Raw genomic sequence first — 26,422 nt, forward strand, 5'->3', positions numbered from 1 at the left:
CAGGGCCGAAAGTGATGGCCTTATGCTCGTTCATGGGTTTACTTGATATACAGCACAAAGTGATCTGATCAGAATAGCCATTATCCTGCAGGATACCTTTGATGCACCCTATTTCTGTATCAAGCTTGCATGGTGTGCAAATGGCTCTGGCCCTATTTAAAAGGTTGCTGATAAGACCAATCTTATAGCATGTGGAACTGTAAGAATCCCAACGTGCATATTGGCCAGTGAAGGTAGGCCATGGTAGAGAACCCCTTGGCAGATTTCTCAACTAGTACGTCAAGAAAGGGGAGTTCAATGACATCATGTATGCTCAAACAGATGATGTTGCCATGGGATTCCCTCTAGGCCCAGCTCTCTCAAACATCTTTGTTGGGTTCCATGAGAAACGTTCATTCATTCGATGGAATGACACCTACCCCTCACATATTTCCAATATGTGGATGATAAGTTTGTTATATTTAAATCTGCAGCTGCATGTAACAATTTTCTTATATGTCTTAATGGGCTCCATCCTGCGCTCAAATTCACCTTTGAGATGGAGCAGTCAAATTAACTCCCCTTCCTTGATGTACTAGTTGAGAAATCTGCCAGGGGGTTTTCTACCATGGTCTACCGCAAGCCTACCTTCACTGGTCAATACATATGTTGGGATTCTTACAGTTCCGCATGCTATAAGATTGTCTTATCGGTAACCTTGAGTGAGAAAAAATTTGAAATGTGGCCCCTTGTACAAAAAGGTTAGACAAGCCTGTTATATATGAACTCCACCCTGCAAACCTATCTCCATAGCCCTTGATTTCTTTAGTGTCCAAAAATCTATCGATCTCAGTTTTCAATGTAACCATCAACAAAGCATCCACAGCCCTCGGGGTAGAGAATTCCAAAGATTCACAACCCTCTGAATGAAGAAATTGCTCCTTATCTCAATCCTAAATTGTCACCCCCCTCTTATTGTGACACTATGTCACCAGGTTTTAGACTATCCAGAGTTGGGGGAAATAGTCTCTCAGCATCAATCCTAGCAAGCGTCACTGCAGGAGTTCCTCAGGGTAGTGTCCTAGGTCCAACCACCTCTAGTGGCTTCATCAATGACCTTCCCTCCATCATAAGCTTAGAAGTGGGGATGCTTGTTGATGATGGCACAATGTTCAGCACCATTTGCGACTCCTCAGATACCGAAGTAGTTTGTGCCCATATGCAGCAAGACCTGGACAACATATAGGCTTGGCTGATAAGTGGCACGTAACATTCGTACCAGACAAGTGCCAGGCAATGACCACCTCCAACAAGAGAGAATCTAACCACTGTCCCATGACATTCAATGGCATTACCATCACTGAATTCCCCACTACCATCATCCTCTGGGTTACCATTGACTAGAAGCTGAACTGGACCAGTCATATAAACAATGTGGCTACAAAAGCAGGTCAGGGGCTGGGAACTCTGCAGAGAGTAACTTAACTCCTGAGTCCCCAAAGCCTGTTCAAACCATCTACAAGGCCTAAGTCAGGAGCATGATGGAACCCTCTCTGTCTGCCTGGATGAATATAGTTCCAACAACACTCACGAAGTTCGACACCATTCAGGACAAAGTAGCCCGCTTGATTAGCACCCCATCCACCATCTTCAACATCCACTCCCTCCACCACTGATGCACAGTGACAGCAGTGTGTACCATCTACAAGATGCTCTGCAGCAACTAAGCAAGGCTCCTTCGACAGCACCTGCCAAACCCACAATCAACACCATCACCTGCAAGTTTCCCTCCAAGCCACTCACCATCCTGGCTTGGAGCTATATCGCTGTTCCTTCACTGTTGCTGGGTCAAAATCCTGGAACTCCCTCCCTAACAGCACTGTGGATGTACCTACACCACATGGACTGCAGTAGTTCAAGGCAGCAGCTCACCACCAGCTTCTCAAGGGCAATTGGGGATGGGCAATAAATTGCTGGCCTAGCCAGTGATGCCCAAGTCCCATGAAGAATAAATTAAAAGCTCTCTTGGAATTTTATATTTTCTATGAGATCAACACCCTTCTAAACTCCAGAGAATATAGGCCTACTTCACACAATCTCTCCTCATAGGAATTAAGCTAGAGAACCCTCTAAGGCAAGTATACCCTTCTTTAGGTAAGGAGACCAAAACTATACACAGTATTCCAGGTGTGGACTCACCAGAGCCCTATTTAATTTCATAAAGATTTCTTTATTCTTGTACTGCAACCCCTTCAGTTGAAAAGAAAGAGCTAGCAATGACAGTAGAATTATGGTATGGATCAAATAATGCACTAGTTTCAGTTTGGCAAAAAGCATCTCAAGTCTGTGGTCAACCTGGATTTCTGAGCAACTGCATTTACCATTTCATTTTGAAGGTACATTGAGAGACATGCTTGAATGTTGCATTCATAAGTTCCATTATTTGACATAGCTTAAGAAATGCTTTATAAAGGACAAACAACACTTTGTGGACTGATTCCAATTTTGTTTTACGTAATGCGCTGCTTGAATATCTGTAATGCAATCTGCACCTGTAATAACTACTATTCAACATGTACATAAATTTGACCAAAAACCTTTAGCTTGTATATACTGAAGGAATGGAAGAACTTGCATTCATAGTCCATTTTTCATCACTCAGCATGTCCCACAGAGTTCACAATCAATAAAGTACTTTTGAAACAAGGTCCCAGAAACAACAAAAACAAATTAATGTAAAATTTGTTTTTATTTGAAAGATATATGTTGGACAAAGTACAAGGAAATTTCTCCTGCTCTACATCAAGTAGTACCAGTGAGATATTTTACATCCATCCAATAGGCCAGATAGAGCCTCAGTTTAACACCTAATTTGAAAGACAGCTTCTCTGAGAGTGCAGCACTCCCTCAGTACTACACTGAAGTGTCAGCCTAGACTAGATGGTCAGGTCTCTGGAATGGGGCTTGAACTCACAACTGAGGCAAGAGTGCTATTATTAAGCTAAACCTGAAACCTAACATTGGTCTGGTGGAACATTATTTTTTAACTTTGGAATTGGCGGGGAACCACAGTGCGCACCCCATGTATTTTCCAATGAGCAATATACTGCAATTGGATACAAAAACAGAAATTTCTGGAAATATGCAGCAGATCATCATGATGAAAGGTGATTGATCTGAAATGTTAACCCTGTTTCTCCCCCCATGGATGCTGCCTGCTGAGTATTTCCAGTTTTTTCTGGTTCATTTCAGATTTCCAGCATCCATAGTATTTTGCTTTTATACTACAATCCCATGTTTCTTTCTAAACATAAGGCATTCTAACCCATATAGAGCTGTGAATAAGCCAGAAGTTTCAGTTAATATGAATTCAGTCTACCAATGGAAATTGGTGCTATTATGAAGATTCTTGTTTAAGAGCAAAACAGCAAGTGTTGGAAAAAACAAAATGCAACAGAACCATTTTGACAAAATTAAATGCAACTGTCAATGGCACTTTTGCACAAGGCAAGTCATAGTCAACAGACAAGGGCTAAGCAGGAACTAGAAATATTTTCTACTGCAACCTGGTGGAACACCAATGTGCAAAAAAGTGGAGTTTTGCCAAGTTTCTAGTCGGGGCGGGGGGAGGGGGGGAAATGAGAGTGAGGAACTCATTCTCAGATGACAGTAAAAGAACCTTCTTACAGGCAGCTCAGCCAAGTAGCAGCCCAGGAACAGGTTGTCCACTCTGTTGCTGACAAGTGTATTGCTCATAAGGAAATTGGATGAATTTTACAAACAACACACTTTTCATGATATATTGATTAATGTATAGCACAAGAACAGGTCGAGTGCTGGTTGCCTTGTTAGCAAAACTTTATCTCTCCATCAATCAAATTGATAGAGCATTCTGCAGTACACCTGATGTGGCTGCAAAGGACAAACTAGAATCTTTTACCATAACCAGCCAGGCAATTGGGAAAGCAACAACAGAAAATTATCATAAATTGGCAAGCTCACTCAAAGGTCACAAGCATGTTTCGGAAAGGGAAAATGCCCCACCGGTGTATTGTGGGGAATTGTTTTGTGCCTTGAACAGAGTGACTTTATGATCTATGCTTTAACTGACCTAGGATCAGTTGACACTGACATTGGGTCTTTAAAGTTGATGGTAATCAAAATAAAAATATGCAATTCAGGCCATCCCACCATTCATTAGGGAAAGAGAATCAAGGTGATAAAGGGATGCAAGGCTAAATTTAAAAGGGAAAGAAAATCTACAAATTTACAGAAACTCTCTTCTTTGTTGTTACTATTACAGGCAAAAACCAAAATTAACTTCTTTCTCATTAATATAGTGGCCAAGATACCAGTAAGTGTGAGTATAAGTAACAGCCAATTTAATTTCAGCAAAAATTAGTGGTTAGGCAAAGTTAGCACAGATGCTAACAAAAACCAATGAAACTAATTCACATAAATGGGATTTTTAATTGCTAGGTTTTAAAATTGAGTCTTCAAGGGCAGGTGGGAATTCTTATTCTAAATTCTTCACCATACGAACAATCTAGTGACTATTTTAAAAAAAAATTATATCTTGAATCACTCACGGATCAAATGAAAAGCCCAGAAAGTAACAAGTAATGTTGCTTCCAGTGAATAAATGATGAGTAAGAACATAAATCTCATTCACAGGAAGTATCAAAATGGAGGTACAGTGTTAAAAGTAACAATTGCAGATTAGACAATTGTTTTCATGTTCAGCCAATTTAAAAACAAACACACAAGCAGCTGCAAAAAAAAGCTGAATTTCCCCAACAACTAGTTCTTAATTTGAGATTGGTCATCTGACAGTGCCCATCTCCATATCCTCCAGGTGGGGGCATTCGCTTGCACTGCACCTTGCTGACATCCCAGCAGTGCTAATACAAGTACACTCCAGTCTATAGAACAGGTATATTAGAATGGTGTTCACTTGTACCCAGTCTCTTGCTCAGAGGAGTTGCTTACATAGGAACTTCTGGTGACAAAGACATTTAAATCTGGGCTTTAACCACTGGATCACACAAATCTACCAAAAAGGCTAACTTAATCTCACCTGTGCACATGCATCTAGATGGTTACGTCAAACCAAGAGATGAAATTATTGGCTTTTTTTGGGAGCAGTAGTTAAGTAGCAAAGTCAACTTGAATATATCACAACTAACACACAAAAACAAATAAAAACATGCACATACTTACTCATATTCACCTTTGTTTTCAATGAGATACAAAACCCGAGGTACTTTCATTCCATCTTTCAGCTCAGAACCATTGACAGCTTTTTAAATTGTTAAGGAACTATACACTTCAGATCAAGAGGATAAAAGTAAACATATAATCAAAGTGGCACTAATTGCCAGTCATCAGGAATACCTATGCCAGAACTTTCTCCTTAAGAAAAGATAGATGTACAAAAATTAGACTTGGAGTTAGATGGAGTAGAGGGGAAAAAATGGGGAAATTGCAAGACAATTGAATCAAGGGTTACATCTTGTATGGCAATTTGGTTAAAGCCTTATATTAATTCACACTTTCACTGGTGTTGTATTAATGTCTGCCCATCAAATCTCCTACTTGCATTTGACTAATTCAAATTTCATATTTATAAAATAGCAAAGAAATAAAGCTTCTACCGATGAAAAGGTGGCAATTTGATGTATAAAATTCTAATGAAAACTGTTGTAGCATATTAAAATAGCCAATGGAAAGTCAGAACACTATTAAAAAAGGGCAACAAATGAAACCATTTCCCAACCTGGATTCTCACTTATGTTCTCCCAACTATGGAATATAACATAATATACCGGGTTAAATGTACACAACAGCACTGCATGTGTTTTAAAGTCTCCAAGATTTTCTGTTGTAAATAGCAATTCAAAGCAATTAGAGTAAATTTAAACTAAAGTCACGATCAGTTAGATTTGCTGATAAATTTTAAATTACAGATCATTAACTGACTTTCGATCTCGTAAAATGGATCTAATATGGTGTTTCTTAAGGCAAGTCAGAAGATGCCTATAATAAAAAAAGGAGTATGCTAGAGCCTAATGCATCAAGTACTATTCTACATTATGTCTGAAAAGGGCACACTATTTATCTATTAAAATGTATTTCTGGTTTTTAATATCTTGATTAAAACTTTTTCATCACCTCAACATCCATCAAAAACCCAGGATTTCACTCTTTTCCCCAAAAACAGTTAATGGATCTCCCAATCATGTGTGCATTCTGAATGCAAATAACTTCTAAAATACATCAGTAGCCTTCCTGATGTTGAGGTAATTTGTTTCTTCCCTTCATTCTGCGATAATAGTGAATCTCAAAAATGTGCTTCGACAAGGTTTGCATTTAAAATATTAACAAGTCTGTTACTGTTCTGAATTATCCAATATTAAGCCCACTGACAATACTTGTGATTTCTTTTGTTGATATTTAAAATGCTAAACACAGATGGCTTTTTGAAAGTGTATTGCATTTTCACAAAGGAAAAGCAGAAGAATAATGCAGTTCCTCCCCCTACTGACCATTAATAAATGGGTTGGTACATGAATTTGGATTAAAAACCTCAGGTTTGCAGCCAGGTTAATCATGGTATATTCCCCCATCTCGTCTTTTTTTTTGGTACTAACATCAATTTAGTTTTCTTTTAGTAGTGTACCACTTCTTAAGCTTAAAGGAATTAAAATTCATTATGAAAATTTGTTTTAAAGATCACATATGTAGGTAACCAAAACCAATAGTTCACTATGTGCTTCCAGGCTATTAGGGAAAAGGGGATTGCAATGACTTTGGATATATAGACCTGTAGACACACACACAGACACACACACATTATAGTGTAGACTTCCTGTAAACCTTTGCCATGCCTGTCTCCTCACCCTTAAATTTAACCTATGCATAATACCAAGGTTGGAACAAGTCAGAGTTACTCTATGTTCAGTCTGCAAGGCAGAGCTCCCTCCCCTGCTGCAATAGACTTCTCTTTCCCCAGCTCCCCTAGCCCCATCAGCACAGCACCCCCATTTCAAGCACGCACCTCCCCAATCAACAACACTGTTGTTCCCATTTCTCTCCTTAAAAAAGTTATTTTCAATAATGTGGATGGATTTCAACTTAAAAATACTTTCACTACCATAATAAACAGAAAGCAATTTAAGCCTATTCCCAGTCACAGGTAAGAAAATGGCTTTTTCTTCCACTCAGATTGGGGTCCCTGATGGGCTTCCTTGTACTATATGCATCATTTAGCACCACAATAAAAAAGGCCAGCGTTCTGACTTGCAATCTAAGATTCAACTAAATTTAGGTTCCCTCATGTTTAATTGGTAGCAGTTGGTCTTTGTGACCATCAAGGGCAGCAGAACATATTGTACATAGCACTGCACAATACTTTTGTTCTTCTGGAACAGTGCATCATCTGAATTATTATGAATAAATTCATTGAACTCTTAAATTTTCCACAATTTATGAAGGAAGTATTTTAAAATACTTTAAACACAATCATGTTAACATGAATTTGCCAAAACCAACAAGTATACATAGAAATCGGACAAACCATTTTCTATCTTACACATAACAACCAGAGTTTACAGAGATTTGTTTTGATATGTTCATTCTGTTATAATCATCTTGTTAAAAGCAAAGGTTGATTGCAATTCGTAGTTAATGAAAGGTATGCATTTTTGTTTAAAATCAATTTATTTTCTTAAACTACATATTGTTAGCTTTTTCATCAATTCATGTCAATTGTTGCCTCCCTCCAATTAGTATAACTCCTGTAGCATGGTGCAACAACTTTCCCACCAACTGTCTGAGAAATAAGGTCAAGTTATAGGTGCCTGGGGAGGCAAAGAAATAGTACGGCCTGTCTCTACACAAGCATAATGGCAAACATAGATTAAAAAAGAACACTTGTAAAATTTTAAAATTTATTTCATAGAATTACAATATTGCTACTAACAAGTAAAAACTAAACTATGTCCTCTTATACCCCTGGATGGTCTGAGGGGAATAAAAATCCTAACTAGTAGGATATTTTTGTACTTTTAAATCTGCTTCTGTCTCACTTGGTCATTTATTTAATTACCGTTTGTGCAACCAAGTGCTCCATTATTGGTGGCATTAGTTGAAAGATAAAGGATGGTCAGGCCACCAGGATAACTCCATGCAATTTTTTGGACTGTGCTGAGATCTTTTATGCTCAATTGAGCTGGCAGACAGGGCTTCAATTTATTGTCTCGCCTGAAAAACAATATCTCAGACTATTCACTCAGTATTACACAAGTGTCAACTTAGAGTATACACTCAGGTCCTGGAGTGAGATTTAAACCTATGCCATTCTGGCTTAAGACGTGAGAGTGCCATCACTGAATCATTGCTACACTGGCCAGTAACCAGCCTCACAATCTGCATCGGGAGGCCAATTAGACGTTCAATGTAGCGAAATTTAGTATTGGTGAGTACTGCCAAGTACTGTACAGGGAACATAAATTTAAAATACACACATCTTCTTGGTAAAGCGTGATTTGCATTTTAGAGAAGGTACCTCAATCCTTAAGAGATCACTGTGGACCATCTGGATAAATCAAAGCTCAAAAAGCAATATACACTATCATACTTCTTAGCCCAATTTCTCTGTCAAATATCTATCCCCCTGAATCTGATGCTATAATTCACTTTCCAGAAGCGGCACATTCCATATGTTTTACATCACTTGAATATTTGTAAATCTAAATTATTATAAATTATTTTCTGAACTTGAACCCGTGATCCGAGCTGTCAAATTTATGCAAAATTATTAGCAATCAACTTACCTATACATGTACCCCTCAGCATACTGAATAACTCATGAAGATATACCAAAAGCTTGCTATTTTTGTGGTTTAGATTTCTGATCCAAGATGTTAATTTGAATGCCCTTGACTGTACTTCCTCCAATGTTAAAATCAGAAGCACCTGTGAGATATTAAAATCCATTACAAACAACTACGAGGCTTATTGATGTGGTTTCTAACCCATGCTATCATATTGCATAAAGGCAGCACACTTTTGATAATAGAACTGTGACTGGTGATGTTGAATGTATGTCTAACAGAAGACACAGATCAAAAGAAAGTGATGGTTGCTGGTTGGATGCCTTGTAATTCTCTCCGATTTTATTTGGAGTGTACTGCCAGAGGGTTGGCACATAGAAATGTTAATGAGTTCCAGTCAATTCTGATCACTGTCCAAAAACCACTGTGCAGGAATATAGATAGTGTTTCTACTAATTCTCTTATTGGTGTCTGCTAACCAATAGTTATTGTCCATCAACAACTTAGCAGGGATCAATACGATATCAGATCCATAAGAAACAAAATGATCATAAAGCAACCCCTCATCACCAGAAAGCAAGGCAAGAAGTTTAGGAGTTGTAAACATTTCATCTGTCTTAAGTTAGTAATGCAGAGAAGCCTTTTGACTATGCAATCAGTGCATGCTACCCATGCAGTGTCAGTTATGCAATTAAGAATAATCAACACTGCAAAACCAAAAACAAAGCAGCTATCTCAATTCAAAACTAACTTCACCTTCAAACACTTGAGACACAAATGGGACTGTGGTACAAAGTTCCACCCTGAGCATCAGTTATAACTGGCTACCAAACCCAACTCTCACTGCCTACTCTACTTCTGCCCCAGCTGCCTGCCTCTACCAGTTTCTTCTGTCGCTTTGTATCATGAGCAACACATTAGATCCACTAGTCTAGAACAGTTGTGAAAAGCAAAGCAGTTACATAACATCTTATTTATACCAGTAGAGAAATAAAGAGCTTTCATTTTGGGGCACACGCACATTTGTGTTCTGGTATATCTATTAAAGTACTTGATTTTTATTTTAAAGCTGGGAGGTCTAATATCGTTAAATATATTTCCATACTGTTCACTCACTGGTACTTATGTAGCAATCATAATTATTTAAATAATTATATTGCAATCATTGATGTTGAACATTTTGACTGAAGTCATACAAAAATGCATAAACTCATGGCCCATTTTGTTATTTGCATCAGAATGTCTGTACACTGTAAACATGCATTTCAGCTCATTTTCACATGCATCATGTGAGGTTACATTAAGCTATACAGACCAGAAGGTCCATGCATGCTCAGTTAGTTGATCTAAGGTGTACAGTGAGTACAATTACAATTAGCCTCAACACCCTGGAGTTGGTAAAAGGCAGCAAAATAAATAATCAGGAATCCTACTCCAGTTTACTATTCTGTAATCCATCTGCATAGACTGACGTCAGCTGAGGCTGAACTGTGATGTCCCCGCATTATACAATGACCCAACATTCATTTTGCGTCCAGACAGAGGAGTGCTATTTGGATTTAGTACTATACAATGTGGGCTGGCACCATATCTGGGACCCTATCCCATACATAAATCGGCACAACACAAATACAATTCTTTCTTTTGCAAAGTTGAAGAGCTTTAAACAGGGCAGTTCTGATCCAGCTAGTGATGTAGCGCGCATCAATATTCTGGTAGAGCAAAACGAAAAAGGGCAGACTGCAGAACACCAACTCAGCAACAAATTAAAACAAACATTTCCTACATACAGTGGGGTACGGCATTTCCAGAAACCTGGATTAAAAGTAATCTCACACACACAAAGATAAACCGTATGTATAGTTAAAAAAAACAGTCGCTGCGCATCTTACAAGGCTGCGAGATTGGACAAGTTGCAGCGGTGCAAGAGCCGCTCTGGTGCTGTATAGTGACAGGCAGCAGGAAGATCCTGGCCTGGCCCAGGCGCTGCTTCAGGCGGCGCGGGGCTGCCTTTGCACCTTGAGCCAGCCCGGGCCCTGGCTTGTTTTAGTTGTTTCTCGGTTGCCAGGATCCCGGCCCTATGCTATACACCCCGTCGCTGATTTGCTCATCATGCCCAGCTGAAAGGATATTATCAGGGACTTCCCTCTCGGTGCCGGCTTTTCCATAAGATCTCCCAAAATTTCGGCTCCCCGCCCCGCTTGCTCAATTTCGTCCACAGCTCCTTCGGTGCCTTCACCTCGGCGACATTGCCTCAGTCAGCCAGCGCCAACGAGTTCGGCCCTCTCACTAAGGCAGGACAAGAGCGGCGCCGCCTCTGGCGCGTGGAGCGCCGCCTTGCAGCACGTGCGGATTCGTGAGCGCTGCACAGCGAGGGGTCGGCAGGATGGTAATTTCTGCACGACTGGATTTCAACAGGACACCTTTTACTACCTCAAAATAAGCAACCGAGTGTATTGAAAAGAGGCACGCAAAGTTTGTTTCTTTTCAAGATCTAATCACTAACATTTTTTTCTGTGGGGGCCGCTGTAACATTCATGAACCGTCGAGGAGATTTCGATAACAAAGCAAAAGTGCCCCTTTTTAGAAGGGCACACCCAATAATACTCAAATCAAGAAAAAAAAATCAATAACCACAATCTTCAGAATGTACTATATACTTTCCAGGCCCTGAGGCACTGGTCACAGAGGCCTCAAGCCTACTGGGCAGAACTCATGCTCCTTCTCCAGGGCCAACCCATACCCAGGTGCGGTCAAAGCTGTGGAAGATTGCCACAGAACCATATGATCAACCCCATTGGCTGCATCCTAGCTGAACCTGTGGATGGTTACTATCTTTCTGGAACTATCTTCAACTACTGAGGCCATACAGGGTCTACCCCTGGTGCTTTAGTGCGTACACCACATCCATGGCCGTCACCGTCTTGCACTTGGAGTGTTCACTGTAGGTGACCGAGTCCCTGATAACATTTTCCAAGAAAACCTTCAGTTCTCCGCGAACCTCTTTGTATATGAGACCGGAGATGCGCTTGATGCCCCCACGGCGGGCCAGGTGCCAGATGGCCGGCTCCGTGATACCCTGGATATTATCGCGAAGGACTTTACAGTGCCGTTTGGCTCCGCCTTTCCCCAGCCCCTTACCACTTTTCCCTCTACCCGACATGATCTACACCCACTAACAAACAAGCCCTGTGGATGGTTACCTTGCCCAGACCCAGTTGTGGACCCAGGAGGTGGTGCTCCAACATGCCCAGCACCCAACCCCCCACAGGTGGCCAAAGATTAGGAATGTGAATTGCAGCCAGAAGTTGAGGAGCAGCCTCTTCAAATAATGGAACTTCACACACATCATGCAAATGTGAAACACAGACTCATTCTGGCCGCAAAAGTTACGAGCTTGCCTGGGAGTCCATGAAATGGCATAAAAAATGTTTTTTCAGGCTTCCTCAGTACAGCACTCTCCACCCCAATTCCCCAATGTGAGAAGAGACCAATGATTTGTATTAACCCTTTTTGTCAAGTACCAAATTAGACTGGGGATTCAATAGGGATGAGTCAACAGGTGAGATAATGAATTAAGTTCTGATGTTTTTGGTAGAAACCTTATTAACCTTAATAACCAATGGCTGCACAATCCAGGTGCAAAACAGGTAGAAAATTGGACACCTGTTTATAAAAAAATGCTGAGTTTGGTAATGTCACAACTGCACAGGGTGCGCTTCCCATTGCATGCATCAAAAATGGTGCAGATCGAACAAAGACAGAAGAAGGGAAGGAGGGTGTCTCAATTCAGTATTTTTTTTTCCATAGCACGCTGTCCATATGCAATAGCTCTGCTCTCACTCTGGCTGAGTCTAACTCAGCATAGATCATTGTATCATGTGCAGATGCTCTGCACCACATAAATATTGCTTACTTGTTAGGTAGGTGTTATGTTAGCAAATACACGGAGCACTGTGCAGTTAATAAACTTTCTGATATTTTGTCCATGATAAACAAGGTTTAGCTGTGCATTATAGCACACTGAAAATAATTGACAAAGTAAGGTGTACCGCAATTGTCACTTCTACCTTCAAGCAATCACACAAACAGTCCCAAATGAAGGACAGCTAGTCATTCTAAACTACATGTTTGCAGCTTGAAATGCACAGAATTACATGACCTATCTGGCTTACTGTAGTCATGTGACCTTTGCCATGAGGGAAGATCTGTAAGCTGCCATCTTACAATCAGTTCAATAAAGACTCTCACTGAGAAAGCATTGCTGTCTTTGAACTTGAAACATGGTGTCAGAAGTGGGATTTAAAATAGATTTTTTAGACCCTGGAAGTGCTGTAGAGAAGCCACAGCTCAGAAAGGCACACATAAGTGTTCAAATCTGCTAAAATATGCTGAAAAAGAACAAGGAAAAGCAAGCATACAAACAGATGGCTGCAAGTAAAATACTGGGCAAGTGAACATGGCTTAAACTTTTCCCTCTCTTCTCCAGTAGAAATGAAAGACAATATGTGGCAGAACAGTTTTTTCACTTGTAATGGCAAAATTACAAGCTGGCGTCAGAGTTAATTAACAAGCCGGAGATGATAAGAGTAGCCACAGTTCTAACACTGCTGGGGAGGGACTGCTACAAATAGTATTCCATCTGATGAACAAAGAAAACAGATGACAGAGATTTTGAATGCCTTGAATACACATTTTGAAGCCCAAGTGAATGTTAGTTATGAATGCTGCGTATTCAACATTAGAGCTGAAGGTGCAAACAAGCCCATTGAACAGTATGTGACTGCAGTAACAAAGCTCGCAGAATCATGTGAATTCGGGAAACTAAAAGATGATCTGATCAAAGATAGAATTCTCTTAGGCCTAGGTGACCCTCAGTGAGGGCAAGTCTACGGAAAGAGGAGAAACTTACGTTCAGGAAGGTGATAGACGTATGTAGAAATGCGAAGCTTGTAAAACATCAGCTAGAACATATTTATGGCAGAACAGACCAGGAGATACATTATGCTGCGAGACATTTCAGGCTGAAAGAGAAGAAGAATTACGGACAAAGGGGAGGATGCAAATACTGCAGACGACATCACACAAAGGAAAAGGAGGATTGCCCAGCATGGCAAAAGTAATGTTTTAACTGCAAGAAGCAGAATCATTTCACACACAAGTGTTTGGCAAGAAAAAAGCAAAAACAAGTCAATACAGATGGTCACTGGAGAGATATCAGTAGAAGAGTCTGATGAAGAACTATACATGAGACAACAAGTTGGTTCCATCAAGTTTATAGATGATAAATGATTTGTGACTGTTGACACTAGAAAAAGTGTATCAAGCGAGTAAGAAGTGTCAGATAGACAGTGGTGTGTCATACAACATCATGACCTTCACAGATCTGTAAGTGGCTCAATATGTGATCCAAAAATAAAACCCTTGAAAATAAAGTTGAGACGATATGATGGCAAGATATTCATACTGAGAGGAAAAAAAATTAGTCTGAAAGCCCAGTGCAATGGCAAGAAGAAAGATCTAGAGTTCCAGATCATTGATGATCTGCAACAGCCCAGTCATCTCAGCTGAAGCAAGTCTAAAGCTTGGACTGGTAACCCTGATGTGTCAACAGAGATGTACAATGTGCCGTAGCACACAAAATTATTGACTGCCGAACAGATCCTAGAGGAGTACAAGGATGTGTTTACAGGTTTGGGATGTCTACCAGGAGAATATCATCTAGAAGTAGATGTGAGTGTAAGACCAATTCAGCATCTGCCGAGAAGGGTACCAGCTGCCCTCTAGTCAAGCCTAAAATTCAAGATAGAAGAGCTGGAAAAGAAGGGAGTAATCAAGAGAGTGACAACTCCTACAGAATGGATTAGAAGCATGGTAGCAGTGAAACAACCTGGAAATCTGCAAGTATGCTTAGACCCAAAGGATCTAAATAAAGCGCTGAAGAGATCTTACTACCCAATGCCAAGTTGCATTGCTACCCTAGAGCGAAGGATGGTTACTGGTAAGTGAAGCTGATGGAAGCAGCAGCTTTCTAACTACATCTGGATGCCTTTCGGAAGATATAGGTGGTTGCACATGCCGTTTGGCATTTCCATGGCTCCAGAAGAGTATCAACACAGACAGCATGAGATAGTCAGTGAATTTCCTGGGGTGGAAGCCATAGTGAATGTTCTACAGTCTATGGATGTGGAGACACAATGGAAGAAGCCATAGATGACCATGATCAGAATTTAACATGACTGCTAGAGAGAGCTCACCAGATGAACCTGAAACTGAACAAGAAAAAATTGCAACTGAAGATGCCTAAAGTCAATACATAGGTCATGTGCTTACAGCCAGTACTTGGACTGGACCCTGACAAGGTGAGAGCTGTAGCAGCGATGCAGTGATCAACAGATTTGAAAGCAAAGTAATGATTTTTTGGATTTGTGAACCATTTAGCAAAATTTTTGCTCAATTTGGCGTCGGTGTGTGAGCCATTATGCAAGCTCACTGCCAAGAAGATATATTGTTATTGGGGCACAAAACAAGAAGTAGCATTCACTAAAATCAAACAACTAGTGACAACAACACCAGTATTGAAATACTATTACGAAAATGAGGAAGTCATCTTCCACTGTGACGCCAGCAAGAGAGTTCTTGGAGCAACCCTAATGCAGCAAGGACAATGGTCACATTTGTATCCAGGGCACTAACACAAATGGAATTTGTGTATTTTTAGATAAGTTGGGAGGTTGTTGAATTTTAAAGGAGAGTCAAATTTCAAAGGAGGGGAAAATGTTTGTACTTTGCAGGAGTCCATAGATAAATAGTAGTGGGGTTATTATATTTTTATTGACCCAAAAGCAAAGACAAGATGGAACCATAAAAGATCTTGTATTTGAAAGGGTTTGAGTTTCAAAGGAGTGTGAGAACAATTGGACTGAGCTGAAAGGAAAAAGGTGTATTAAAGTTACTAAGGATAGCTGTTGAGGTAGAGTGAGGTAGAGGTAGCTGAGGTAGTTGAGATGAATAGCTGTCAAGCCGTTAAGCTGGAGATGGCTGGAGATAGCTGGAGCTTTTTGAGCTGTTGAGAAGTCTTGGGCTGCAGCAAGCAGTTTTATTCTGAAGTGAATTCCACAGCAAAGTGGAAGAGTGTACCAGTCATGTGGTTTACCTTTACTGAAGTGGCAGCAGTCTGCCCTGTGTGAAATTACTGGATTCCCTATTTAAATATTTATAAGGGAGTGTTGTCTGGAAAGTGTTTACTTGTGGGTTTGACCAGTAGAGAGTTTTGGAGGGAATGTTTTTAAGACTTAACCTTAATTGTGTAACTGTAATCTTGTACACTTAAGTTTTCTTTTATTTTCTTTTGTTAATAAAACTTTTACTTCCAATATTTAAAAACCTAAAAGTGTTACTGGACCTCTTACTGTTGAGATTGGTATGTTTTCTTCTCGTTGTTAGAATACAAAAAAAAAGATTGTGGCCTGTAAGCCAAGTTTCCCTCTGGGAGTTGGCTTGCGCAGCAATTAACACTGGCTGTGGTCATAACAAATTCTCCAAGTAGTGATGAAAAGATGGCATAAGAGCATTGAGGACACATCTGTGTTCATGAGCATATTGGGCATAACGAGATGAATTGACAGCCCAAGATGGCATCTTGTACAAAGGAAATAGGGTCATCATCCCTAAGGACATGAGAAGAAAAATGCTGAAGCACATTCATACAAGCCATCAAGGAACTGAATCAAGTCTGAGGCAAGAGAAGTGCTCTACTGGCCAAACGTGAGCATTGAAATTAAAGACCACTTTGGCCAGTGCAATGCTTGTAACGTGTACCAAGCTAAACAAGGCAGAGAGCCTTTGATGACACATGATTTCCCAGACAGACCATGGATGAAGCTGGGAGTAGATCTCTTCACTATAACAGGAACTGATTATCTTAGCACTGTCGACTACTATTCTGACTACTGGAAGTTAGAGCAGCTGACTTCAATGACAACAGGAGAAATAGCAGAATGCCTGAAAGCACATTTCAGTCATTGCGGCATTCCAGACATTGTGATGAGTGACAATGGCCCTCAGCTCACGAGTGAAGAATTCAGCTGCTTCATAAAGGATTGAGAAATTCAACACTACATCATCATCTCTGCACTATCTCCAGTCAAATGGAAAGGCTGAGGCGACAGTGAAAATCGCCAAAGGAATCAACAAGAAATTGAGCAAATATAGCACAGGTTCGTACAAGGCAAAACTCGTGTGGAGAAGCACACCGGCTGAAGACATGGAAAGTAGTCCAATCCAACAACTAATACTACACTGCACATAAATGACTCTCCCAATAGCAAAAAAGCTACTGAAACCAGAAGTAGTAATAGGCATGTTTCAAAAAGTCAGGGTGAAATGGCAGGAAGCCAAATTTCACTTTGACAAGGCTGCCAAACCACTGCCAGAGCTGAGCATTGGAGAGCCAGTCAGGGCACAAACCTTCAACACTTTCAACAGGAGTCAGCCCACATGGAAACTTGGGACATGCGTAGAGAAATTGTCACCTCGATCGTATGCACTGGAAGTGAACGACAAAATATACCAGCGCAAATGCGAGCATGTGTGCACAACTAGCAAAGCTGTTTCTTCACAGCCATCAGCTGGTCAGGTAGAAGGGATCTCATCAACTGTACTGAGTACAGAACTACAATCAATCCCAGAGGTCCACGGCTCTCCCACAATGGCATTGGAACAACAACAGTTACCATGGCAACAAGTGCCACGGGAATGACACTCTGCAGATAAGGAACATCACCCAGATGAACAGCCAAAGACAATGCACATATGTACCATTAAGAGACCTGCATTATTTAAAGACTATGTATGCAATACAGAGACAGAGACTGACTAGTAGAACAAGCAGTTGTTAATGCATGAAAACAGTGGGTGTATAGTGTGTAACTTGGGTAACTCTCAGTTACACATGATCGTGCATGTAAATGTGTCTTCTGTTCATTCGGAAAATGGGGATTTTGGATCTTTTTTTTGTTATGAAAATGGGGATGTTTTGGTTTTGGAATGCAACAGGACTATATGTCCTATCTGCCTTGCTGTAGTCATGTGACCTCTGCCATGAGGGAAGCCCTGTAAGCTGCCATCTTATAATTAGTTCAGTAATGACTCTGAGAAAGCACTATGTCTTTGAACTCAAAACACTACACAACATTCATGCTTTAAATAAAGTATTATTGTTTAAATTCTGCAATGCTAAAAGTTAGATGGAACTGCACCTATTTCTCAGACACAAAATGAAATGAGAAAACCATGCATGTGCTGGTGGATGCAGTGCCAGCCAAGTGCAAATGTACAACTGTTAGAAACATAGAAACTAGGTGCAGGAGTAGGCCATTCGGCCCTTCAAGCCTGCTCCATCATTCATTGTGATCATGGCTGATCATCTAACTCAATAGCCTGCTCCCGCTTTCTTCCCATACCCTTTGGTCCCTTTCGCCCCAAGAGCTATATCTAACTCCTTCTTGAAAACATGCAATGTTTTGGTCTCAACTACTTTCTGTGGTAATGAATTCCACAGGCTCACCACTCCCTGGATGAAGAAATTTCTCCTCATCTCAGTCCTAAATGGTCTACCCCATATCCTCAGACTGTGACCCCCCCACCATCGGAAACATCCTTCCTGCATCTACTCTGTCTAGACCTGTTAGAATTTTATAGGTTTCTATGAGATCCCCCCTCATTCTTCTGAACTCCAGCGAATATAATCTTAACCGACCCAATCTCTCCTCATATGTCAGTCCTGCCATCCCAGGAATCAGTTGGGTAAACCTTCACTGTATTCCTATAGCAAGTACGTCGTTCCTCAGATAAGGAGACCAAAACTGCACACAATATTCCAGGCGTGGTCTCACCAAGGCCTTGTACAATTGCAGCAAGACATCCCTGTTCCTGTACTCGAATCCTCTGGCTATGAAGGCCAACATACCATTTGCCTTCTTTACCGCCTGCTGCACCTGCATGCTTACCTTCAGTGACTGATGTACAAGGACACCTAGGTCTTGTTGCACATTCCCCTCTCTCAATTTATAGCCATTCAGATAATAATCTGCCTCCCTGTTTTTGCTACCAAAGTGGATAACCTCACATTTATCCACATTATACTGCATCTGCCATGCATTTGCCCACTCACTCAGCTTGTCCAAATCACACTGAAGCATCTCTGCATCCTCCTCACAGCTCACCCTCCCACCCAGCTTTGTGTCATCTACAACTGTTGCTGATGTCTGGCTGATAGGTGTCAGGACTTATAGTGTTTATAAACACTGTGAATGTGGGGAAATTCCTTTCTGTATTTTAGAAGTAGCCCATATGTTAAATGAACATCACCAATCAGTATTTTTATATGTTAGTGCTTCAACCTCAATTATTTTCTGTTTATCCTCTATTAAAATTGTGTGTTTGTAACTGTTACCCATTTTAATGCACAGATTTTGTGTTAAGGGCTTTGATTTTTGTACTTTTTAATGAACAATTAGAACAAGGATTCACTCATTTTCAAATTGTTTTAACTCTCTCCAAGTAAAACTGATATAAAACATTAGATGGAGATGGTTTCTGAGGAGTCAGTTGAATGGAGGTATTTTATTGAATTAATCCCCTAGGAAAAATTAGGCTTACTTTTATGTAGCAGCTTATCACCAATCTTACCTTTAAGATTTTATTGTTACAAGTGGCCAATTTCTCAATGTGCAGTACCTTTCATTTTTTAATATGGTATTTAACACAGAACAAGGCCTATGCAGTACTTTTCAAGCACATCCTCAGCTTAGCAGTAACAATGCTTATCCCACTTTCAGAAATATCTCGAAGTGCTTCACAAAGAAGTAATTACATAGAAGCACATTTACAGTTATGTAAGCATATGTGGCTTTTTGCACACAACAGGATCCTACAAACAACAATGAAATGAATGACCAGTTAATCTATTTTTTGTGCAGCCCTTTGAGGGAGGAATATTGGCCAGGACACCATGAACTCCCTGCTGATTTTTAAATATATACCAGAACCAGCAAAACAAAAAGATAAGACATTGGATTAAAATCTCATCTGAAGGCCAACATCTCCAGTGATGCAGCATTCTTTACTCAGTTTCTAGGATTCAAATGTTTAACCTATCCCTCTGTAGTTCGGCCATAAACAAATAACTTTGTCCTTCTACTAAGTTGGATGGTCCAGCTTTCATCTTGAATGCTTGGGTTTACTCTGGGATGCCTGGGGCAACATGCCAATTGAAGTTCGTTATCGTATTCCTTCAGTTGTTTTCTTCTCATTCTATCTTAACAAACCTTGCACAGATAAGCTTGTATTTATTGCTACTGTTAATTTTCTCTATCTTTGCTCAGAGACTTGTGCTATCAAAAAAGGAAGTTGTGATACATTTTGCAAGGTTTACTTTTATTTGATTAGGTTCTTATTCAATTAAGCCTTTAACCTTTTTTATGGTTTGCCGGCCATAGCATGATATTTTCACATGCAGCACGTCTATATTTAGAAATCAAGTCCCCATTAAAGAGCACAACTATTATGGCCAACAACTATAGTTGATTCATAAGTTCAAGGTGAGGGACAGGAGGTTTAGGGGGGATGTGAGGAAAAACTTTTTTACCCAGAGGGTGGTGACGGTCTGGAATGCGCTACCTGGGAGGGTGGTGGAGGCGGGTTGCCTCACATCCTTTAAAAAGTACCTGGATGTCATAACATATGGGCCAAGTGCTGGTAAATGGGATTAGGTAGGTAGGTCAGGTGTTTCTCAAGTGTCAGTGCAGACTCGATGGGCCGAAGGGCCTCTCCTGCGCTGTGAGATTCTGTGATTCAGTCACATCTTGCTTAATCTAGCATCATGTTTTAATTGGACACATTTGGGCCAGGATTCTATCCACACATTGTGAAACCAATGTGAGTCCCAAGCCTACGAGGCAAACGATGGAACTGTAGCAGCAATTTTATCAGTGGCAGCCCATTATGAGTTCGCCCCTGGGAGGGCCGCCCTGTCAGAGTGCTGGCACTTCTGCAACATTGGCAGTGCCACCAACAGATGTGACCACTGCTAAGGCTGCTAGGGGAAAGAAAGGGTGTCTCCATATTGAAATGTTGATGTGCCAGGACCATACCGGCAGGCAGGTCCCGGCAACTGGAGGTTTAATCCCTCCAACGCTGGTGTCGGGGCTACAGGTGGCAATTGGTATTGGGTGGCCCATTTGTGCGACATGGAGGCTCCGGGAAGGAATGTTCCCCGCATTTGCCACATTAGAAAGCTGTTGTAAGGTTACTTAATGATGTAGCTGGCAGCATCCCCATGTGGCAGGGAGCCATTCTGATGCTTGTAAAATCCTGGCAGCCGAGTAAATTGCCGTCAATAGGCCAGTTAATTGAATTAATTGGCCACCTATCTCTGGTACGTGGGAAGCCGAGCCGATGCCGTTCCCACCAGTGAGAATGTCCTAGGGCAATGGGACCACATTGGGCTACCCTTCCAACGCCATTTTACCATCCCCCTCGCCTCCCAGCCCATTTCCAGTGGCTTGGTAAAACTCCAGCCATGGAGTTACTAGCATGTATGAGTCTTTTGTCTGCCTTGACTTTCTGAGAATTTAAGTATTAGCCATTACAACTTCCCCAAAATTCAGTAGTCTTGTGTGGAATTGACAGTTTGCTACAAGCTTCTTTTTTAAATCCAGGGGATGTTTAGAGGAGGAGAGTCACTGATCAAGGAACCTTTGGGGAAATGATGGCCTAATTGATATAATGTACATTAACAAACCCACATTCCACTTATAGGGTGGAATCGTCCAGTCCAATTGGCGGCGGCTGTCATGGCGGGTGGGGGGCACAATTCGGCATGAGAGGCAGAAATCAGTTTCATGTTGGTGTGAAATCACAGTAGGATCATCTGATGATGTCTGCCATGGTGGAATGTGAAACCTGCTGGAGGCTAGCGTGAACCCAATTTGCAACCCAGTAATGGGATTTTTTTTTTCATTCGTGGGATGTGAGCGTCGCTAGCTAGGCCAGCATTTACTGCCCATCCCTAATTGCCCTTGAGAAGGCGCTGGTGAGCTGTGTTCTTGAATCGCTGCAGTCCCTGTGGCGTAGATACACTCTCAGTGCTATTAGGAAGGGAGTTCCAGGATTTTGACCCAGCGACAGTGAAGGAACGGTGATATATTTCCAAGTCAAGATAGTGAGTAGCTTGGAGGGGAACTTCCAGGTGGTGGTGTTCCCATTTATCTGCTGCCTTGGTCCTTCTAGTTGGTAATGGTCATGGGTTTGGAAGATGCTGTCGAAGGAGCTTTGGTGAATTCCTGCAATGCATCTTGTAGATGGTACACACTGCTGCTACTGTTTGTCGGTGGTGGAGAGAGTGAATGTTTGTGGATGGGATGACAATCAAGTGGGCTGCTTTGTCCTGGATGGTGTCAAGCTTCTTCAGTGTTGTTGGAGTTGTACTCATCCAGGGATGCAAAGCAAGGCCTGACCGGAATAGTTCCCCATGCCCGATTTACCGTTATGCCGGCGGGAAGACATGTTGGCCCAGAACACGTCTGGACGAGCGAGGCATGCAGAAATCGGCACTCACATTTAGGGCCTTGCTCAGATCACGGACATCAAATAAGATGATGATTCTGGAACCCTACAGCAACCGAATGCTGGAGGAACACATGCATTGCATGCTGGGTGGATTCTCATGGACATGGCTCTGCCGCGAAGGAACTCTTGGAAGGTGGGAAGTCTCAGTTGATTCATCGGGTCTGCTTCAGAACATCATGGTTGGGCCATGGGCTGCTATGGATGATTGGTGAAGGGATAGGAGAGGAAGACCTAGCTGTGAGTGGCAGAGAAATGTGTACTGGGGGTGAGGGAGGGGGGGTGGTGGTGAGGTTGGGGGTGGGAGGTGTTATGGGGACTGTGAGGTTGGGAGGGGAGGAACAAAAGTGTCGGGGGGTGAGGTTTTGTTGGGGGGCACGAAGGTATCAATGGGGTGAGACTGGGAAGGGGGAACAAATGTGTCACGGGGGTGAGATTGGGAGGTAGGTGACGAAGGTGTAAGGGGGTGAGGTTGGGAGGGGGAGGAGGGAGTACAGGGGTGGAGGAATGTGTAAGTGAGGGGTTCGGAGAGGGGAAGGAGTTCAGGGAGAGGAAAGAATTCTGGGGGGGGTGATGTCCGGTGGGGAGAAAAGCGAGTTTGGAGGAGGAAGGTATCTGGGGAGGAGGAGGGAGTAAGGGTGGAGGGGGGAGTAAGCAGGGGGATGTCCTGATGAACATGCAACGTGGAGTCAATGACTGCCTCCTGGGGAGCGAACTGAGGGTGGATGTGTTAGGAGGGAATGGTGAATGTGAGAGGGGGCAGGGGGAGCCGGTAGGGTGGGAGGGTGAGGGTATATCGGTAACGGTAGAAGGGAAGGTGAGGGTGGTTGGTAGGGACTTGGAGGCAGACACGGACCTTGGCGGTGGGAAGGAGGAGGTTGGGGAGGTCAATGTGGATGGGGATGGGATTCTCAGGGAGGTAGGGAACGTGCACATTCACCTGGAGATCCTGGAATAACAAAGGTTGGGATTGGTAGGTGACAGTGGCGAGCTGGAAGGTGATGCCGGGGGGTCCACAGTGATGGGGGAAGGACTTGGATGGTGGGGGAGGGGAAAGAACGGGGGAGCTGACAAGATACTTGACCACAACCATGGTTGTCGAAATCGAAAGTGGGTGGAGATTCGTGTTGGACGGTTAGCTCAGATGGACAATCGAAAGAAAACCCCAGTAGTCAGCATTGAAAATGTTCTGGACAGTAAGATAAGTGTGATGGATGAAGGCTCTGCATGCTTGGGAGAATGCTTGCACGAGGCTCCGAAAGGCCCTGCCACACACACACTTCTCCCTGCAGAATTATACATGGTCTGGCTGCTTGCAGCTGAACTGCTAGTTGGCGGGGTGGGGTTGGGATGCAGTGGGAGGACTCATGAAGCTGAAAGACAACATTACACATTATTTAGTGAAAGTGAATATATTTTCAGATTATAAAGCAACAAAATGTGTTCAGCTGTGCAACCACTTGTGATCAAAATTTCTTAACTTTTCTAGGCCTACCACTTCTTCTAGGTGCTGCCCTGACATCCGCAGCAGGCGTGAAGACAGCCTGTGCAATGGTTGGCCCCATTGCCTCTGATGACTTCAGCAAGCGTCCTCTGGAAAGCCAAGGCTGTGGAAGGCCCCGCTTGTTTTGGCTGTCTTCCTGTGGGCCAGCTACAGTGACAGAGTGCGAGGAGAGGGAGTGACAGGCAAATGGGACTTGGAGGGAGCGGACAGCCTCTGAGATTCCTGAGTGGATGACCCAGGGGTGTCCAGCTGCTGCTTCTCCTCCCTTTGGATGCCTGAGGACCCCGACCTAACTCCTTGAGGGGAAGGAGCACTTGGAAGAACGTTTCTCTCTCACGTTGCCACTGCAGGAACTCACCCATGGCTACCGCAATGGAGTGCAGGTCTGCGTGCATCTCCACATTCTGCTGGACTAAGGTCTTCATGGCATCCATCATCCTCCCCATGGAGACCTCCATGCACGCACTTGTGGGTACCATTTCATCAGAGAGCAGGCAGAGACGCTCCATCCATGTCCTCACCTCCAGCCAAGAGGACACCTCCTCTTTTGAAGAGCTGGAAATAATCAGCCTGGAAGACTCATCACAGCGCTTACCCATAACCACCACCAGCGCAGAGACACACACTAGATCTAGAGCAGGCCTGGGTTCACAATCTGGTGGTCACCGCATGGACACGTGTCCGCAGCAGGGGGAGGCAGGTTTGGCCGAGCTCACTACCCTGAAGAACTCCTGCAGTGATGTCCTGGAACTGAGATGATTGACCTCGAATAACCACAACCATCTTCCTTTGTGCTAAACATGACTCCAACCAGTGGAGAGTTTTTCCCCTGATTCCCATTGACTTCAGTTTTGCTAGGATTCCTTGATGCCAAACTTGGTCAAATGCTGCCTTGATATCAAGAGCAGTCACACTGACCTCACCTCTGGAGTTCAGCTCTTTTGTCCATGTTTGAACCAAGGCTGTAATGAGGTGGGGGGCAGAGTGGCCCTGACGGATCCCAAACTGAGTGTCAGTGAGCAGATTGTTGCTGTGCAAGTGCTGCTTGATAGCACTGTTGCTGACCCCTCCCATCATTTTGCTGATGATTGAGAGTGGACTGATGGGGAGGTAATTGGCCTGGTTGGATCTGTCCTACTTTTTGTGGACAGGGCGTACCTGGGCAATTTTCCACATTGCTGGGTAGATGCCAGTGTTGTAGCTGTATTGGAACAGCTTGACTAGGGGCATGGCTAGTTCTTGAGCACAAGCCTTCAGTACTATTGCTGGAATATTTCAGGGCCCGTAGCCTTTACAGTATCCAATGCCTTCAGCCATTTCTTGGTATCACGTGGAGTGAATTGAATTGGCTGAAGGCTGGCAGCTGTGATGCTGGGGATCTCCGGAGGAGGCTGAAATGGATCACCCACTCGACACTTCTAGCTGAACATTCTTGCAAATGCTTCAGCCTTGTCTTTTGCACTGATATGGTGGGGTCCCCCATCATTGAGGATGGGGATATTTGTGAGCCTCCTCCTCTAATGAGTTGTTTAATTGCCCACCACCATTCATGACTGGATGTGGCAGGACTGCAGAGCTTAGATCTGATCCATTGGTTGTGGAATCACTTAGCTCCATCTATCACTTGCTGCTTATGCTGTTTGGCATGCAAGTAATCTTGTGTTGTAGCTTAGCTGGTTGACACCTCATTTTTAGGTGCTGCTCCTGGCATGCCTTCCTGCACTCTTCATTGAAGCAGGGCTGATCACCTGGCTTGGTGGTAATGGTAGAGTGGGGAATATGCCAGGCCATGAGGTTACCGTTTGTGGTTGAGTACAATTCTGCTGCTGATGACCTGCAGTGCCTCATGGTTGCCCAGTCTTGAGTTGCTAGATATGTTCAAAATCTACCCCACTTAGCAAGGTGGTAGTGCCACACAACATAATGGAGGGTATCCTCAATGTGAATACGCGACTTTGTCTCCACTGTGGTTACTCCTATCAATACTGTCATGGACAGATACATCTGCGGCAGGCAGGTTGGTGAGGATGAAGTCAAGCATGTTTTCCCCCTTGTTGGTTTCCTCACCACCTGCCGCAGACCCAGTGTAGCAGTTATGTACTTTAGGACACTGTCAGCTTGGTCTGTAGTGATGCTACCGAGCCACTCTTGGTGATGGACATTGAAGTCCCCCACCCAGAGTACATTCTGCACCCTTGCCACCCTCAGTGCTTCCTCCAAGTGGTGTTCAACATGGAGGAGAATTGATTCATCATCTGAGAGTGGCATGGTACGTGGTAATCAGCAGAAGGTTTCTTTGCCCATATTTGACCTGATGCCATAAGACTTCATGTGGTCTGGAGTTGATGTTGAAGACTCCCAGGGCAACTCCCTCCCGGTTGTATATCACTGTGCCGCCACCTCTGCTAGGTTTGTTCTGCCGGTTGCACAGGACATACCCAGGGATGGTGATGGTGGTGTCTGGGACATTATCTGT

At 42.8% G+C, this 26,422-nt stretch overlaps 1 protein-coding gene across 3 annotated transcripts in view; it reads right to left on the bottom strand.

The window, feature by feature from the left end:
* ocrl (OCRL inositol polyphosphate-5-phosphatase) overlaps nt 1-11,089 on the bottom strand; it is a 117,257-nt gene extending 106,168 nt beyond the window's left edge. Inside the window, exons 1-2 of one of the 3 annotated variants that reach the window (XM_078547054.1) lie at nt 10,946-11,089; nt 5,200-5,279 (exon numbers count right to left, since the gene is read on the bottom strand). In XM_078547054.1, coding sequence (XP_078403180.1) covers nt 5,200-5,279; nt 10,946-10,981 — 116 coding nt within the window. In that variant the 5' untranslated portion in view covers nt 10,982-11,089. Of the gene's footprint in view, nt 1-5,199; nt 5,283-10,945 lie in introns of those variants that run through there. The other 2 variants (XM_078547055.1, XM_078547056.1) reach the window with 2 other exon arrangements.
* Between the last annotated feature and the right edge of the window lie 15,333 nt (nt 11,090-26,422).

Source organism: Cetorhinus maximus, chromosome 8, assembly GCF_964194155.1.
Source record: "Cetorhinus maximus chromosome 8, sCetMax3.hap1.1, whole genome shotgun sequence".
In the NCBI taxonomy this organism is placed as follows: domain Eukaryota; kingdom Metazoa; phylum Chordata; class Chondrichthyes; order Lamniformes; family Cetorhinidae; genus Cetorhinus; species Cetorhinus maximus.